The sequence below is a fragment of the Salmo salar genome, chromosome 08, assembly GCF_965601325.2.
Source record: "Salmo salar chromosome 08, fSalSal1, whole genome shotgun sequence".
Classification (NCBI taxonomy): Eukaryota; Metazoa; Chordata; class Actinopteri; order Salmoniformes; family Salmonidae; genus Salmo; species Salmo salar.
Window position 1 is genome coordinate 10,663,853 of NC_138298.1, and position 16,266 is coordinate 10,680,118.

At 46.5% G+C, this 16,266-nt stretch overlaps 1 protein-coding gene across 2 annotated transcripts; it reads left to right on the forward strand.

The window, feature by feature from the left end:
* The first annotated feature begins 338 nt into the window (after positions 1 to 338).
* On the forward strand, positions 339 to 15,172 carry LOC106609973 (mannosyl-oligosaccharide glucosidase). Of its 2 annotated transcripts, XM_014209054.3 has the most exons (5): positions 341 to 470; positions 5,494 to 5,853; positions 11,204 to 11,427; positions 11,677 to 11,870; positions 12,843 to 15,172. In XM_014209054.3, exons 2-5 carry the CDS (start codon positions 5,502 to 5,504, stop codon positions 14,602 to 14,604), a joined length of 2,532 nt encoding a protein of 843 aa, XP_014064529.1. In that variant the 5' UTR covers positions 341 to 470; positions 5,494 to 5,501; the 3' UTR covers positions 14,605 to 15,172. The 2 variants fall into 2 exon arrangements, with proteins under 2 accessions (XP_014064530.1, XP_014064529.1); XM_014209055.3 differs by lacking the exon at positions 5,494 to 5,853 and having other exon boundaries at positions 339 to 470.
* Positions 15,173 to 16,266: the final 1,094 nt, after the last annotated feature.

Genomic DNA, 16,266 nt, shown 5'->3' on the forward strand with positions numbered 1-16,266 from the left:
AATGCATTGCACAACCTGGCCCAATTCGAATACATGAATTTGGACTTGAATATCTGCATATTCTGGTTTAGTGAACACACTTAGAATGGCATAGTCCCAAATGTCATAGTCAACTACTGATGCAATGGTTCAGGACTGTGTACAGCATGTCCAAAGTATATATTTTTCAGCCTGTTCATTACAGAATAGAACGGTGTGCATGGATTGAATGTTGTGGCCTCTGGCCAGACAACTCGAGCTGTGGTGTAATCAGAGTTGCGGACGTTCCGTTTTGCAACAAACGAGTTTAAAGTCGACTAATGCAGGTAGGTGTTACGTGTTCTTCCGCGTAAGAAACATTTTGCAACAGAATGGGCGTAATGAATATGCCCCTGACGTGGGCCGTCAACACGATGTACACGTCAGTGTTTCGCGAGGGGATCAGGAACTAGCGCGAATTATGTGCCGCTGATATTCTGTTCATTTGAAATGTGAGTTTGACGTTTACTGTCCATATTACAGGATATATAGTACATTTCTCGGTGATTTATGTGCTGCATTATTGGCATAAAAGCTCGTTAAAAATTCTGCGAACTCGTGCTAAAACAGGTCTGCCCGATAGCTTAGTGACAGACACCGATTTGCGAACCATTCATTAGCCAGTTAGCTTTAGCCGAAAGGTTTAAATGTATGCTTTGCCTAGCGCAGTTCCTAAACATTTTTTTAACGTTGTAATAGCTTTAAAAGGTATTTATTTATGCAACTTTGCAGGTTAATTATTTTCATAGTCGACGAGGCAACATTACATTTGCTAGCTAGGTAGCAAACTACTAGCTAGTTGTGTAGTTGCAGGTGCATTATAATTAGCCAGGCTAAAAGATGAGGTCGAGGTAGCTAACTGCTTTTAGAAACGCTACTATTTACACACTGGCGTTGTTGGCAATTAGCTTACAAAATAACTGATTAGTCCGCCAGAAGTGTGAAATTTCAATTTCCTCTGTAGATTGACAGTAGGCTTTGTCCTTATGCAGGCGGAATTCCAGAAGAACAAAAATCTAATGGGTTGTATAAATAAAACAGAATTCCCGAACGTAGGTCTGTTGTTGACCCATGCAGTTCCTCAGCGAGATTTGCCTGACAACTCCAACTGAATTATTCTGCTGGTCTGTTTGCTACATAATTCAGTAGTTCTTGGTGACGTGAAAATAAGGTGTGTACAAAGCAAGTCATCAGCAATTGGGGTATCAAAGCCAATTTAATCATTTCAAAATGCTGCTTTACCCACGTGTGGCTCTGGCACAACCCATCGGTTTCTGTGACCAATTAGAACGGTTAGAATGTTTGCTTTCTGGAAATCATTGGGGATGGACTCAGATCCTATATCCGATTCTAGTTCTGACCGTGCAGTAATATCTAACAAGTAATCTAACAATTTCACAACTCCCTTATACACAAGTGTAAAGGAATGAATATGTACATATATTTATATGGATGAGTGATGGCTGTGCAGCATAGGCAAGATGGAGTACAGTATATACATATGAGATGAGTAATGTAGGGTATGTAAACATATGAAGTGGCATTGTTTAAAGTGACTAGTGATAATTTATTACGTCCCATTTTTAATTATTAAAGTGGCTAGAGATTTGAGTCAGTATGTTGGCAGCAGCCACTCAATGTTAGTGACGGCTGTTTAACAGTCTGATGGCCTTGAGATAGAAGCTGTTTTTCAGTCTCTCGGTCCCAGCTTTGATGCACCTGTACTGACCTCGCCTTCTGGATGATAGCAGGGTGAACAGGCAGTGGCTCGGGTGGTTGTTGTCCTTGATGATCTTTTTGGCCTTCCTGTGACATTGGGTGGTGTAGGTGTCCTGTGGGGCAGGTAGTTTGCCCCCGGTGATGCGTTGTACAGACCTCACTACCCTCTGGAGAGCCTTACGGTTGTGGGCAGAGCAGTTGCCGTACCAGGCGGTGATACAGCCTGACAGGATGCTCTCGATTGTGCATCTGTAAAAGTTTGAGGGTTTTTGCTGACAAGCCAAATTTCTTCAGCCTCCTGAGGTTAAAGAGGCGCTGTTGCGCCGCCTTCACCACGCTGTCTGTGTGGGTGGACCATTTCAGTTTGTCCGTGATGTGTACGTCGAGGAACTTAACTTTCCACCTTCTCCACTACTGTCCCGTCGATGTGGATGGGGGGATGCTCCCTCTGCTGTTTCCTGAAATCCACGATCATCTCCTTTTGTTTTGTTGACGTTGAGTGTAAGGTTATTTTCCTGACACCACACTCAAAGGGCCCTCACCTCCTCCCTGTAGGCCGTCTCGTCATTGTTGAGGATCAGCGGGGTGGAGATGTTGTTTCCTACCCTCACCAACTGGGGGCGGCCCGTCAGAAAGTCCAGGACCCAGGATCTAGAGCTTAATGACGAGTTTGGAGGGTACTATGGTGTTAAATGCTGAGCTGTAATCAATGAACAGCATTCTTACATCGGTATATATACAAGGCTGTGATTATAATCGAAGAGAATTCTCTTGGTAGGTAATGCGGTCGGCATTTGATTGTAAGGAATTCTAGGTCAGGTGAACAAAAGGACTTGAGCTCCTGTATGTTGTTATGATCACACCACGACTGGTTAATCATAAGGCATACACCCCCGCCCTTCTTCTTACCAGAGAGATGTTTGTTTCTGTCAGCGCGATGCGTGACGAAACCGGGTGGCTGTACCGACTCTAACGTATCCCGAGTGTGCCATGTTTCTGTGAAACAGAGAATGTTACAATCTCTGATGTCTCTCTGGAAGGCAACCCTTGCTCGAATTTCGTCTACCTTGTCAAGAGACTGGACATTGGCGAGTAGTATACTCGTGAGCGATGTGCCCATCTACAGAGCCTGACCAGAAGACCGCTCTGTCTGCCCAATCAGCGACGAAGGGGCACGAACAGCCGAAAACCAAAACCAACAAAAACGTCACAATGTTGTCATTATATAATACAAAAAGTATTCATACCCATTGACTCCCGAGTGGCGCAGCAGTCTAAGGCACTGCATCTCAGTGCAAGAGGCATCACTACAGTCCCTGGTTCGAATCCAGGCTGTATCAATCCAGCCGTGATTGGGAGTCCCAAAGGGCTGCGCACAATTGGCAAAGCGTTGTCTGGGTTTGGCCGGGGTAGGACATCATTGTAAATAAGAATTTGTTCTTAACTGACTTGCCTAGTTAAATAAAGGTTAAGTAAATAAAAATGTAAATCCACATTTTGTGTTGTAGCCTGAATTGAAAATGGATTAAATAGATTGTTTTTCTCACCCATCTACACACAAAACCCCATGACAAAGTAAAAACATGTTTTTAGACAGAAATATCTAATTTACAATAGTTTTCACACCACTAAGTCAATACTTTGTAGAAGCACCTTTGGCGGTGATTACAGCTGTGAGTATTTCTGGGTAAGTCTCTAAGAGCTTTTCACACCTGGATTGTGCAACATTTGCCCATGATTTTGTGTTTTTGTTTCATCTGGCTGCCAATTCCTGATCTTCTGAGAACATCATTTGAGGAGTCACCTGAAGCGTGAGAGGAATGGGAGCTACAGGTATACAACAGTGCTGTGACAGTAGTGAGGACGACTGGCTACTGTTTTGAACTTTTTGTGGTGAGCTTTCTGACGCCCAGAGCTGCTGAGGCATCACAAGTGGGTGCTACACTGAGTGGAAGAGGAGAAGTCCAGTGGCTGTAAGACTCAGGCTGGTTCCCAGACTTGCCCTCTACAAGATCATCAGCAGACTCCATCATCATCTACCATCCTTTGGCTCCCTCTGCTCAAGCCATGAACCTCTACATCTTCGGAGGATGCAGCTTCCAAAGACTTGGCCTATTTTGGTTGACCTGTCGTGATATATTGCTTTTTTGTTTTTTCCACTTGAAGCGCTTTGAAATTCTATGAAAAGCGCTATAGAAATGTTATAAATTATTATTAAAAATTCTTCAAGCTTTGTCAAATTGGTTGTTGATCATTGCTAGACAACCATTTTCAGGTCTTGCCATATTTTCAAGTAGATTTAAGTCAAAACTGTAACTCTGCCACTGTCTTCTTGGTAAGCAACACTAGAGTAGATTTGGCCTTGTCTTTTAGGTTATTGTCCTGCTGAAAGGTGAATTCATCTCCCATTGTCTGGTGGAAAGTAGACTGAACCAGGTTTTGCCTGTGCTCAGCTCCATTCCATTTATTTTTTTATCCTGAAAAACTCCCCAGTCCTTAATGATGACAAGCATACCACTTACATTTTAGTCATTTAGCAGATGCTGTTATCCAGAGCGACTTATAGTAGTGTTTTTTTTGTTTTGTTTTTTGTACTGGCCCCCTGTGGGAATCGAACCCACAACCCTGGCGTTGCACACACCATGCTGGCGTTGCAAACACCATGCTCTACCAACTGAGCCACAGGGAAGGCGCATTAGTATGCATTATTATACCCACAACATTATGCAGCCACCACTATGCTTGAAAGTATGAGGGGTGTACTCAGTAATGTGTTGTATTGGAATTGCCCTAACAAGACAAAAAGTGAATTGCTTTGCCACATTTTTTAGTGCCTTGTTGGAAACAGGATGCATGTTTTGGAACATTTTTTATTCTGTACAGGCTTCCTCTTTGCTATGTCAATTAGGTAAGTATTGTGGAGTAACTACAATGTTGATCCATCCTCAGTTTTCTCCTATCACATCCATTAAACTCTAACTGTTTTTTAAAGTCACCATTAGCCTCATGGCAAAATCCCTAAGCGGTTGCGTTCCTCTCATGCAACTAAGTTAGGAAAGACGCCTGTATCTTTGTAGTGACTGGGTGTATTGATACACCATCCAAATTGTAATTAATAACTTTACCATGCTCAAAGGGATATTCAATGTCTGCTTTTTAAAAATATTTTTACCCATCTACCAATAGGTACCCTTCTTTGCGAGACATTGGAAAACCTCCCTGGTCTTTGTGGTTGATTTTGAAATTTTATTCCTGCGGAATATTCATTTTTTTTGCAAGCTAATTCCAAGCAACGCTAGTGTGTAAATGATAGCATTGCTAAAAGCAGTTAAGGTCTAGGCCGGGGATGGACAACTTTGATGGGGGTGTGGCCCACACAAAAAAAACAGAATTCATCATGAGGGGCCGCAGTGGGTCTGCGTACCCACATCCATTGGTCCGCCTTCAAAAGAAGGGCCGCCAGTTGCCCATCCCTGGTCTAGGCTAATGTTTATATGGTAATGACTTTGTCCCTGTTATTCTATAAACTAAGAGCACTGGCATGTCATTCTTTTTATGGTAACCAAATATGATAACATACTGGGTAGAACTTATACACGGCTATGAAAATAGTGTAGACATGTTCATATTACCTATAAACGTGGAGAGCATTCCTTTCCTCGTGTCCTCTCCTCGCTTCCCTCTTTGTTGAGAAGGACGTGAGGAATTGGAGAGAAATTTGACATTCACCCACAGTATCCTTCTCTTCCTCCTCAGCTGGAAGGATGGGCAGGCAGAGGAAGAGAGTGGTGACCGGCGAGGCTGACCCCCCTCTCACAAGGAAAGACGAGAAACCTGCCACCCTACAACGCAAGGAGAAAAAAAAAAAGCTTGACATCGGCAAAATCTTCATCAATATCTCCATCGGCCTCTGCATCTTCAGCCTTACCTGGTTCTTCTATGCCCTTTACATGCGTTCCTCGCTGGCCAAACGGGTGGTAACTCTCCACCACTCGCCGCCCGTCCTCGATGCCAACAGCACCAGTGCTGAGGTGTCCCCTGAGAGGTTTTGGGGCTCCTACCGACCCCAGGTCTACTTTGGGATGAAAACCAGGAGCCCCAGATCTGTTGTCACAGGTACAAGACTGTCGTTTCTCTACATTCACCCTTAAATATTTGCTAATACTATTGACTAAAGTGGCAGCTGGAAATAACTCTGTATGCTATGTGGCAAGCGGTACTAGCCTGTTTGCTAAAAACCAGAGGAACACAATGGAAATAAGTTGTATAACTTATTGTGTTATCCTCATATGTGGTTTATATCAGGGTTTATGTTAGGACTCTACCTCTTAAGGAGCCTACCTTTACTCCTTAAGGTTCAAGGATCTTATGTTATTTTCAGAGGTAGACTGGCTCTGGCAGCTAAAACTGTTATCTAAAAGTGAATTGATTCTTAATTGCGATATGGTTCTAGAAACATTTTTATTGAACTTTTATTTAACTAGGCAAGTCAGTTAAGAACACATTCTTATTTACAATGACGGCCTAGAAACAGTGGGTTAACTGCCTTGTTCAGGGCCAGAACGACATATTTTTACCTTGTCAGCTCAGGGGTTTGGTCTAGCAACCTTTCGGTTACTGAAACATAAAGCCCTTTTACTTTCATCTCACATCAAAATCATTTTACAAATGCAAATTATACTGTACACTTTTATCCGGCTTTATCACAGTTGCAGCCAACGGTATTTTTCAGTGACAACACGTTTCTGGTGGCCTTCCATTACACACAGGTGTTCAGAGCATGCTAGATAGCTAGTTAGTACAGGTGGTCTCTCTCTCTCTTCCGTAGACACTCGCTGTAACATGGCGATATGGCCGTTTGGAAGACTAAACCTAGCCCTATATTTTTATTTCTCAATTGGTAATTCAAGCGAGCTTCCCATTCGCCATTCAAGTGCATAGACAACTTGGCAGGCTTCAGCGCATCACATACCGCGTTGCAATGAGCTGGAGGCAGTATGCATTTTGAAAACATACACTTAATTGTTTGAAACCTTAACGTTTTGCTACATAGTATGAGGCATGTCTTACCTTGCTTCACAGTAGCCTAGCCAAAATCCAACCAAACGTGCAGGTAATTATTTTTTTACAGACTTCCATATGCCATTGAAACCAACGTTCTTTCATTGTGCTGTTGGAAACAATCTTAGTCATATTAACAAACCCGGCTAGTTGTCTTTAGATCTCCACTCTTTCAACATTTCTAATGGATGTTTTCATCTCTGTCTCATGAAAACGCTGATTGCATTAGGGAACTAACATTCGCGTGTAGCCTACTGCCATTTGAGCATTGCTGCGCTTATAATCTCCAATAATCTCTTATATACTCCAATTTGAGCAACAGCAGCTGAAAAATGAGCTCCTACAAATATTGAAATTTACATGGTTTTTAGAGTGAAGTACATCGGAAAAAAGCAAAAGAAAACTGCAAGACTGAAGAGGAGAAAAAACAAGCAACAAACAAAGAAGATAGGCTTTTGAAAAATAACTATTTTTCATAAAATTGTAGTTATCTTAGCAAGCTGAATTGTTTACCAGTTGCTAAGCAGTTGCTAGGGACTCTTTTGGAAGAAGCTAGCTAGCTAACGAAGAACAACAAAGAATATCTAGTTAACAGAAGAAAAGAAAGAGAAAATCAGGACAGAAGAAAAAGGATATCAAAGTGAAACAGTTCTCTAAAGACACAAGAGACAATAATACAAGAAACAACACTTCTGTAGCTTGTCAACTATGTGTCTGTCTATCCCTGTTCTCTCCTCTCTGCACAGGCCATACAAACGCTTCACACCGCGTGGCCGCTGCCACTCTAACCTGGTGGTCCCAGCGCGCACGACCCACGTGGAGTTCCAGGTCTCCGGCAGCCTCTGGAACTGCCGGTCTGCAGCCAACAAGGCTGAGTTCATCTCAGCCTATGCTACCCTCCAGTCCCTAGACTTCCTGGCGCTGACGGAAACATGGATTACCACAGATAACACTGCTACTCCTACTGCTCTCTCTTCGTCTGCCCACGTGTTCTCGCATACCCCTAGAGCATCGAGCCAGCGGGGTGGTGGCACTGGAATTCTCATCTCTCCCAAGTGGACATTCTCTCTTTCTCCCCTGACCCATCTGTCTATCTCCTCATTTGAATTCCATGCTGTCACAGTTACCAGCCCTTTCAAGCTTAACATCCTTATCATTTATCGCCCTCCAGGTTCCCTTGGAGAGTTCATCAATGAGCTTGACGCCTTGATAAGTTCCTTTCCTGAGGATGGCTCACCTCTCACAGTTCTGGGTGACTTTAACCTCCCCACGTCTACCTTTGACTCATTCCTCTCTGCCTCCTTCTTTCCACTCCTCTCCTCTTTTGACCTCACCCTCTCACCTTCCCCCCCTACTCACAAGGCAGGCAATACGCTTGACCTCATCTTTACTAGATGCTGTTCTTCCACTAATCTCATTGCAACTCCCCTCCAAGTCTCCGACCACTACCTTGTATCCTTTTCCCTCTTGCTCTCATCCAACACTTCTCACTCTGCCCCTACTCGGATGGTATTGCGCCGTCCCAACCTTCGCTCTCTCTCTCCCGCTACTCTCTCCTCTTCCATCCTATCATCTCTTCCCTCTGCTCAAACCTTCTCCAACCTATCTCCTGATTCTGCCTCCTCAACCCTCCTCTCCTCCCTTTCTGCATCCTTTGATTTTCTCTGTCCCCTATCCTCCAGGCCGGCTTGGTCCTCCCCTCCTGCTCCGTGGCTCGACGACTCACTACGAGCTCACAGAACAAGGCTCCGGGCAGCCGAGCGGAAATGGAGGAAAACTCGCCTCCCTGCGGACCTGGCATCCTTTCACTCACTCCTCTCTACATTCTCCTCTTCTGTCTCTGCTGCTAAAGCCACTTTCTACCACTCTAAATTCCAAGCATCTGCCTCTAACCCTAGGAAGCTCTTTGCTACCTTCTCCTCCCTCCTGAATCCTCCTCCCCCTCCCCCCCCCCTCCCTCTCTGCGGATGACTTCGTCAACCATTTTGAAAAGAAGGTTGACTATCCGATCCTCGTTTGCTAAGTCAAACGACACCGCTGGTCCTGCTCACACTGCCCTACCCTGTGCTTTGACCTCTTTCTCCCCTCTCTCTCCAGATGAAATCTCGCGTCTTGTGACGGCCGGCCGCCCAACAACCTGCCCACTTGACCCTATCCCCTCCTCTCTTCTCCAGACCATTTCCGGAGACCTTCTCCCCTTCCTCATCAACTCATCCTTGACCGCTGGCTACGTCCCTTCCGTCTTCAAGAGAGCGAGAGTTGCACCCCTTCTGAAAAAACCTACACTCGATCCCTCCGATGTCAACAACTACAGACCAGTATCCCTTCTTTCTTTTCTCTCCAAAACTCTTGAACGTGCCGTCCTTGGCCAGCTCTCCTGCTATCTCTCTCAGAATGACCTTCTTGATCCTAATCAGTCAGGTTTCAAGACTGGGCATTCAACTGAGACTGCTCTTCTCTGTGTCACGGAGGCTCTCCGCACTGCTAAAGCTAACTCTCTCTCCTCTGCTCTCATCCTTCTAGACCTATCTGCTGCCTTTGATACTGTGAACCATCAGATCCTCCTCTCCACCCTCTCCGAGTTGGGCATCTCCGGCGCGGCCCACGCTTGGATTGCGTCCTACCTGACAGGTCACTCCTACCAGGTGGCGTGGCGAGAATCTGTCTCCGCACCATGCGCTCTCACCACTGGTGTCCCCCAGGGCTCTGTTCTAGGCCCTCTCCTATTCTCGCTATACACCAAGTCACTTGGCTCTGTCATATCCTCACATGGTCTCTCCTATCATTGCTATGCAGACGACACACAATTAATCTTCTCCTTTCCCCCTTCTGATAACCAGGCGGCGAATCGCATCTCTGCATGTCTGTCAGACATATCAGTGTGGATGACGGATCACCAGCTCAAGCTGAACCTCGGCAAGACGGAGCTGCTCTTCCTCCCGGGGAAGGACTGCCCGTTCCATGATCGCGCCATCACGGTTGACAACTCCCTTGTGTCCTCCTCCCAGAGTGCTAAGAACCTTGGCGTGATCCTGGACAACACCCTGTCGTTCTCCACTAACATCAAGGCGGTGACCCGATCCTGTAGGTTCATGCTCTACAACATTCGCAGAGTACGACCCTGCCTCACACAGGAAGCGGCGCAGGTCATGATCCAGGCACTTGTCATCTCCCGTCTGGATTACTGCAACTCGCTGTTGGCTGTGCTCCCTGCCTGTGCCATTAAACCCCTACAACTCATCCAGAACGCCGCAGCCCGTCTGGTGTTCAACCTTCCCAAGTTCTCTCACGTCACCCCGCTCCTCCGCTCTCCACTGGCTTCCAGTTGAAGCTCGCATCCGCTACAAGACCATGGTGATTGCCTACGGAGCTGTGAAGGGAACGGCACCTCCATACCTTCAGGCTCTGATCAGGCCCTACACCCAAACAAGGGCACTGCGTTCATCCACCACTGGCCTGCTGGCCCCCCTACCTCTGAGGAAGCACAGTTCCCGCTCAGCCCAGTCAAAACTGTTCGCTGCTCTGGCACCCCAATGGTGGAACAAGCTCCCTCACGACGCCAGGACAGCGGAGTCAATCACCACCTTCCGGAGACACCTGAAACCCCACCTCTTTAAGCAATACCTAGGATAGGATAAAGTAATCCTTCTAACCCCCCCCTTAAAAGATTTAGATGCACTATTGTAAAGTGGTTGTTCCACTGGATATCATAAGGTGAATGCACCATTTTGTAAGTCGCTCTGGATAAGAGCGTCTGCTAAATGACTTAAATGTAAATGTAAATAATGTGAAGAAATAATATTTGATTAACATTTTAAACTAAACGTGAGCCTCATTGCTTTTTTGTGTGTTTTTTTGGGATGTAGTCTGGGCCTACTGGTTGTATCTATCGTTGAACAACTGTCCCTGTCTGTTTGGAATAGTCTTTATTTCCCACACAGAACGACAAGCTGACCAATAGAATAGGTCATTGTTTTCTATTATGGGGATAGTAGATTGACAGGCTAGGGATTTTGTTTTTCGTTACTCGTCTTGTTGGCGGAGGAAAAGTAAATGTGGACAGTTATTCTTCAAATTGCTCATCAGAATTCGGTAGGAAGGACACGCTGTTGCATCCTCGAATGGCATGTTTTGTTAAAATGAATTACCATAAAGTAAATGCCATTTCTTTCAATCTGAGCACTGTGGGTGGACGCTCTAATCAGGTTACAGCACCCAATGCATATGGATCCGGTACATTGCTTAAATGTCCCGTAAATTAAAATGCCGGCCAAATGTCCAGCGCCACATTTTTCTAATGGAAACCCTGGATTATATATGTAAACCATTTACATGTTTAACATTTAATATTTTGGGGAATGATTTAAATTAATAAATTCTGTGTGTCCCTTTCTCTACATCCCAGGGATGATGTGGATGCGCCAGTTCTCTGAGGTGGATGTGAACCTCAGGCACACATGCGAGCAGGGCGACCGGCTGCAGGGCTACGGCTGGCTGATGCATGATGGCCTCAGCTTTGGTGTGCAGGAGATCCATGACAGCGACTTTACGCTCACCACGGAGTTCGTCAAGCGGATGGGCGGTGAGCACGGAGGGGACTGGACCTGGAGGATCACAGCCAAGCAGCATGTGAGTGTGGCGAGATACATTCACACACTTTTAAACCCACCTGGCAATTAACCAGGCATATTTTGTTCTGATTATTTGTCTTACATTGAAAGACATTTGAGTTTTGAAACTATTCATATTGTCTCCTGGTATTGAAAAAAATAAAATATTAGAATGCTTCTGAGCACAGAGATTTTCTCTCCCATTTCACTAGGTTTCAAAACATTTTCTCCTTCTTACTGAACATGACCCAGCTCTTCCTTCCCCCAGAGTTCGGCTCCCCATGCGCCAGTCATCTCCCTGATGTTCTATGCTGCTGCCGACACCCAGGGTTCCCTGGAGGCCCACGTGGAGGAGAGGAACCGTTTGGGTTCCATCACTGGGTTCTCAGAGGAGCTGGGGAACTTCAAGATCACCTTCCGCAAGCCTGTTGCCGGGGAGTCCTCCAGTGCCAAATATGCTAGGTAGGCACTCTCCCAAACTGCTAACGTTAGCATTTTCGTACCCCAAAACCAATAGAACTCAATGAATGTACCCCAAATTAGCAATAGCATGCTTTAAAGGTCATTCCAAAAACAGAGACTTTTGCAAACAGTGGACAATTGTGCCACACTAGTCCCTATTAACTCATATTTAAATAATACCAAGCAATATTAAATATCTGAAGAAAATGTTCTAAGTGAAAACATTGATTATGTGCCATTACTATCTTTTTCAATAAAATCTGTGAGCCTGTCAAGAGAAAAACATGATATGTGACAGAAATCATGCAGTATGAAACAAAGCATTGCATATTAATAAAGGCACAACTGCTACAGCAATGCATTGAGAAACAAAGCAGTAATGGGACATGTCTGCGGTGAAGATGGCCAGCCAAACTGCTGTTCTGGCTCTGATATAAAGGTTCTGTTCAACCTTTTGAGGGACAAAACAGAGAGACATTGATCTGTTCCATTGGTGAGGACAAGGTCAATAGAGACTCCAATGCATAGAAATCGAAGGGACAGCAAGGTTTCATGAGGAGGTTGCACAATCAAGCCATAACGCAGGCCAGAAAAGAGCGTTGAATAGAAGGTAGGAAGAGCAGGAACACAGCAAACAAACAAGCCTATCACAAGTGTGTCTGCCATTTAGACAAGAAAGAACTGAAAAGGAGCATTGTTTTCATTCAACATAACACATCGGTCAGTATGCGGTACTCTTTATCCCTGACCCTTGGCTGAAGTAGTATGAAATCACAGATGTAGGTTTAAGGTCATGCCACTTTCCAGGAGGCCACTGCACTCTAAAGGGTATAAAATCCTATGGTGACGGCAGGCCAAGGGTATTGGTGCCTTGCTCCAATTCTGAGAGGAAGCTTTGGCAAGACGAGAACATGAGAGATTCCTACTACCTTCAGGGTGGTTCACCTTCGTCTTCTCTCCTCCTTTCCTTAGCTACAACTACCTCCAGACCTTGTCGCCAGGCTTGGAGAGGCTGACGGACATCGTGAGGAACAGCTTGAACCGCAGATTCGTCTACAGCCCCCCCTCTGGCGAGAAGAGGCAGTACATCGCGGTGGACACCTACAAGCCCCCGCACCAGCCGAAACCAGCCGACCTCAGAAAGGAGAGCGACTTTGTCCTGCACCAGGTCACTGTCCAGATGCCCTTCCAGATTGAGGTCCTGTTCGAGTCCGGTAGCTTCCGCAACCGTCCCAACCAGCTGTCAGCGGCGGTCATGACGGAGGAGCTGGAGGAGAGGAAGGCGGCGTTCGACGCCAAGTTCGAGAAGACGTTCGGCCTCCAGGCCAAAGGCTTGGGCCATGCCCAGGTGAAGTTCAGCAAGGCGGCGCTGAGCAACATGCTGGGCGGGATGGGTTACTTCTACGGCCAGTCGGTGGTCCAGTCGGTGTACAACGAGTACCCGCTGCTCTACCCCGAGGGTGCCCTGTTCACCGCTGTGCCCTCACGCTCCTTTTTCCCCCGAGGGTTTCTGTGGGACGAAGGGTTCCACCAGCTGCTGCTCAGCAAGTGGGACCCCCAGGTGACGCGGGAGGTCACGGCTCACTGGTTGGACCTGGTCAATATGGAGGGATGGATTCCCCGGGAGCAGATCCTGGGCGATGAAGCACGCAGCAAGGTCCCTGCTGAGTTTGTGGTGCAGCGCAACGAGAACGCCAACCCACCCACCCTCTTCTTGGCCCTGCAGAAGCTAGTGGAGCAGCTCCAGGCCAATCCGGATGCGGAGTCCTCACGGCCCACCCTGCCCTTCCTCCGCAGGCTCTACCCCCGGCTCCAGACGTGGTTCGAGTGGTACAACACCACCCAGACAGGCCCGCTGCCCAACTCCTACCGCTGGCGGGGCCGCGACAAGGACACCAACCTCTTCCTCAATCCCAAGACGCTGACGTCCGGCCTGGATGACTATCCGCGGGCCTCGCACCCGTCAGCCGAGGAGCGCCATGTGGACCTGCATTGCTGGATGGCCCTGGCGTCGGGCATCATGGCCAGGGTGGCCCGGCTGCTGGGAGAGCCCCACGAGGAGTATGAGCGCACCCACCAGACACTCAGCGACAACGCACTGCTGGACGAGCTGCACTGGTCAGACCAGCTTCGCTCCTTCAGCGACTATGGAAACCACACGCAAGCGGTGTCGCTGCAGCAGGAGAAGGTGTACGTGCCCCCGGGGCAGCCGAGGCACCAGTTTCCCGTGGCGCGCCTGGTGCGCTCTGTCCGCCGGGCCCCCAAGTCGCAGTTCGTCAATGCTTTGGGCTACATCAGCCTATTCCCCTTCCTGCTACACGTCCTGACGCCCGACTCGCCCAAGCTAGAGCACATCTTCAGAGACATGAGGGACGTGGACAAGCTGTGGACGCCCTACGGCCTTCGCTCTCTGTCCAGGGCCGACCCGCTCTACATGAAGCGCAACACGGAGCATGACGCCCCATACTGGCGGGGCCCCATATGGATCAACATCAACTACCTGGCCGTCAGGGCCCTGCACCACTATGGCAACACTGAGGGGCCATATCAGGAGAAGGCAGCCGCCCTCTACCAGGAACTCCGAACTAATATCATGAACAATGTTTACAGACAGTATGCAGAGACTGGGTATATCTGGGAACAGTACAATGACAGCACGGGCAGTGGGCAAGGGAGCCACCCCTTCACTGGCTGGTCGGCACTAACTGTTTTGATAATGGCTGAGCAGTATTGACACTGATGCTAAAAACATCTAATCTCGCTTTTTGTAAGATGTTCTCAAAAAATGTGCCATTTTTACATTTTTAACGTCAACAGATGTTAAGTCTGTGGGCCAACTCTAATGTTCCAATTCTTCCCCTTTAACTGTCTCAGTGAGTGTTTGTACAAAGCCCATACCCTAAAGAACGGATGAAAGGTTATTTTTGAATACCCCATATACTTATCAATGAACTCCCCAAGTGCCACCTGACTGAGAGAAGTCTGTTTGATGGCAGAAACCTTTTAAGAAATAGTATATTCAGTCTTAACAAATATCTGATCCCTAGGTTAATTTTGTTTCTGGTTGCTTTGTCCCCTCATACAATCTCATTTAAGCCAGTATAAAATTGAGAAATAAGTTTTGTTTTTGCCAAATGTTTTGCTGCAAACAAACGGTTTCCTGTTCATTTTATCAATTCACAAACACAGATGTATCTCCACTGGTAGCAGATATCCTGAGTGGCACGGAATAACATGAGTAACTTCATTGCGTTGGTTTGTTACATCTTCAGTGAAAAGAACAATAAATGTGTCAAAGCCTTGTGCTGATTACTTTTTTTCTGTGGGAAGGATGTCATTATCGCCTTTTAGGAAGACACTTGTTTTCTCAATATGTACTGTTGTGTGGTGGTGTTACTCTAGCCTCTGGTTTTGGTAACCAATCATGAAATATTAGAAATTCAATGAAAGTATATATTTTTTGTGTAGTTTATAGCAGTGCTTATTAAGATGTATTAAACTACAGCTGATAATGTACACTTCTGATAGGAGTGACCCTTCAGATCAGTAACCGGTGCCTGGGTCAATTTGTCTTGCTTTGATTCCTTGCATCCTCTCTCCTAGCCTACTTCTCAACCATATTGGACGAGATGGTCCATGGACCCTTCCCTGGGAGCTCCTCCTTCGATGGGTTTTAAGAAAGGTGAGGAGAGCTGATGCGAGGAATCGAGGAAAGATGAGTTGAGAAAGAGCCACTGTCAGAGCCTGATCCTGGTCCTTTGTCAGACTGTGACACACGAAGGACAGCCGCTGACGTCAATCAGCCGAGAGTCATTGTTTCTGCGGCGCCCGGTTACCATGGCGAGGCGTCGTTGTGAAGGGGCCCAATGCTGAATTGGATAAAATGGAGAGGCTCGGAGTGCATCGCCGGTGTCAACTTCTTTTCAAGCGTTGACATGCAGAGAGTCGAGACACAAACAAACACGACAGGAGCATAGTGTTCAGTCGCTAGATCTTTATTAACACAGCAGTGTGTGTACACCATTACAGAGGGCCTGGCTCCTGAATGCACTGATGTTGGTTTACAGCTTCCGAGTGACCCTGGGACAGAAATCTTTCTGGCTTTCATGTTATCACAGCCTTTTGAATAGATGTGTATTTCAAGGTCGGTCTTGTCGCAGTCAGGTTTGCAGTTCTATAAATAAGCCTATACTCAGGAGGAAGCAGCACTGTCTTGTAGCTAGTTAGAGAATGAATGTAAATGGTGAAAAACCTAGAAATACTGAATGTTGCATTGATCTTTAAACTATCATCACCAACATAAAGCAGACGTCTTTTATGTGTTCATGTAATTTGCCTCACTTTTGGGAAGTAGGCTACTGGAAATGTTTTATTAAAAAACATAAGCACAACTGCC